Genomic DNA, 2,692 nt, shown 5'->3' with positions numbered 1-2,692 from the left:
GAATATCTTTATTTAAAATTTATCTCATCTCCTTACATCATTTTATTTTTTTAAAGTGAATATTAGAGAATAATTAATAGCTAATAGGCATGATACTATTATTTTAATCACCATAAAATTTCTTTTCTTTGATATGAGGAGTACTGATGTTGTTTCTACACAATTAAATTAGCAATTATCAAATATTGATTGTTGACATGTTTATAAAGAGAGTTGCGATTGTGCTATAGTCATACAACAATGTTGTATATTTGACATGGGATAATTTCTAGCTTAATTAAATAATAATAATAATAATAAATATTATTTTCAATATTTACAAAGAAAAAGATGTCAACTTTCTAGCTCCTACTAAAATTATTATTAAAATATAGAATTCACAGTACTTGAGTTTTGGTATTTTCTTTTGATTATTATGTAAAAAAACAAAAATGAATCCTAATTTTTTAATACACATAAATTTTATATTTGGTTAGTGTTTCCGGATTAAAAGAATAGATATAAAAATAAAAATATAAAATAAATTTAGTTATATATAATTTTAGAGTTGATTTTTAGATTCTTAAGATATAAAATATAAGATAATTTTCCCCACATGATTTACCTTGAATTTCGTGTTGTATTCATTTTCTACCCCTTGATCAATCTTCTTCTCTGGTTCATAGCATGTAATTGCCTACACTGGATCCTCACAAGAGGTGTATGGAGCCAAGGCAACCATTAACGTGTGGGGTCCAACAATCCAAGTGGCCAATGAGTTCAGTCTATCACAGATCTGGATTCTCTCGGGATCGTTCGACGGCTCTGATCTCAACAGCATAGAAGCTGGGTGGCAGGTATCTCCTGTGCACACTATTTCAATTATAATTAATTACTATATTTTCTGTGGATTAATAAATGGTTTATATATATTAATTATATGTTTAATTAATGGGATTTTCTGAAGTAATGATTTTATTCTACTAGTCAGGTCAGTCCGGAGCTTTATGGTGACAGCAGGCCCAGATTGTTTACTTATTGGACGGTAAGATCTCTCATCATATTTAATTCTCAATTACTAATTAATTCTAATTTATATTTTTGTTTATTTAGCAAAACAAAAAGAGACGAAAGGAAAATTACTAAAAAATATAATTCAAAGGTAGGGTGGAATTTGTAGTGGCCTGTGAGGCTCCACAGTTTTTTTTTATGAAAATTATTTGGAATAAAAATTTTATTATTAATTTCATCGAGATTTAAAAAATTAAGAATGATTATTTTTAATTAGTTTAAATTTTATTAAAAAATAATCAAACTGAAATATTTTTAACAAAATAAAACCGAATCAAGACAGGTTAAAATCAGCTAGTTTTTGTTCGGTTTAGTTTTTTTAAAAAAAAAAATTTGTTGAAATTATTTTTGTTCAGTTTTTTAGGTTTAACTTAATTTTTTTGTTTTAACTCGATATTTTCAAATTTAACTTGATTTTTTTTTGTTTTAGTTTGGTTTGATTTTTTAATTTTAAGCATATAAAACTAAAACCGAAGCAGTTAATCTTTTTTAATTTTAATCTATTTAATTAATTTTTTTTCACGATTATTTTTTTTTTCAGTCTAATCAATTTTTTATTTTTTTACCCATCCTTAATGAAAAATCCATTGATAAATTCAAATAAATAAAAACTCGACAATTCTCTCTTCTCCTGTTTCTTCCTTTCTTTTTGTAAACATAAAAAAACCCGACAATTAACATTTCTGTCTTCCAAGCTCTAGTGGAAGATAGTTTTCCAATCTGATAGGTTTGGGAAAGAAAGAACCCTAAAATGACAGTCATTATTTTAAATATGTATCTTGCAGAGCGATTCATATCAAGCAACAGGGTGCTACAACCTTCTTTGTGCAGGATTTGTGCAAACCCATAACAGAATAGCCATTGGAGCTGCCATTTCTCCTGTATCATCATACACAGGCAACCAATATGATATCAGCATCCTCGTTTGGAAGGTACGAGCATATTAGTTCTTGCTTCGTAATTGATTAATAATATTTGAAAAAACAATATTAAAAAAATATTAAAAATATAGATAATATTTTAAGTATTTTGAATTAACAGCATATCAAATTCAAGAAACTTGAATCAAAGATAGTTGGGTCTAATGACAATGCCAGAACTAAATTTATTGGATTTGATATCTATGACAGAACCTAAAGTATTGAGATTGACATTGTTGTTAGACCTAATAACCTTGGGTAATGTTTGTTGTAATAAAAGCCTCATATATTTCCTTAAATTTCATGTTAAGAAATAACAACCCATCCAACCAAACCAATATGTAGTTTAATTAGCTGATAATAATGCTTCTTTTCGTCTTCCTCGTAAGATAACTAGAGAGTTTGAACCTCTCATTTATGTAACTTAATATTTAGAACTCATTGCATTTAAATTTCTTGCACATTCTACTTATTGCAAAAACTTATTTGTCTAATTAGCTTTTTTTATTTTATTGTTTTAACTCTTCTTCTTCTTCTTCTTCTTCTTTTTTTGGGAATTAGGATCCAAAGCTAGGTAATTGGTGGATGAGTTTTGGTGACAACACCCTAGTAGGATACTGGCCAGCTGAGCTATTTACACACCTAGCAAAGCATGCCACCATGGTGGAATGGGGCGGCGAGGTGGTGAACTCAAGGGCCAACGGCAAGCACACATCGACACA

At 28.3% G+C, this 2,692-nt stretch overlaps 1 protein-coding gene across 1 annotated transcript; it reads left to right on the top strand.

Moving 5' to 3' along the window:
- Positions 1–665: 665 nt before the first annotated feature.
- On the top strand, positions 666–2,687 carry LOC105133915 (uncharacterized; the record flags this gene model as incomplete). The annotated part of the gene is made up of 4 exons (XM_011038074.1): positions 666–836; positions 971–1,024; positions 1,836–1,982; positions 2,532–2,687. Coding segments are annotated over 4 exons (528 nt in total), but the record flags the coding sequence as incomplete, so codon positions are not given.
- Between the last annotated feature and the right edge of the window lie 5 nt (positions 2,688–2,692).

Source organism: Populus euphratica, unplaced genomic scaffold (genome assembly GCF_000495115.2).
Source record: "Populus euphratica unplaced genomic scaffold, PopEup_1.0 scaffold54.1, whole genome shotgun sequence".
Taxonomy (NCBI): domain Eukaryota; kingdom Viridiplantae; phylum Streptophyta; class Magnoliopsida; order Malpighiales; family Salicaceae; genus Populus; species Populus euphratica.
Note: the sequence above shows the minus strand (reverse complement) of the source record. Positions and strands in the feature narration are given on the sequence as shown.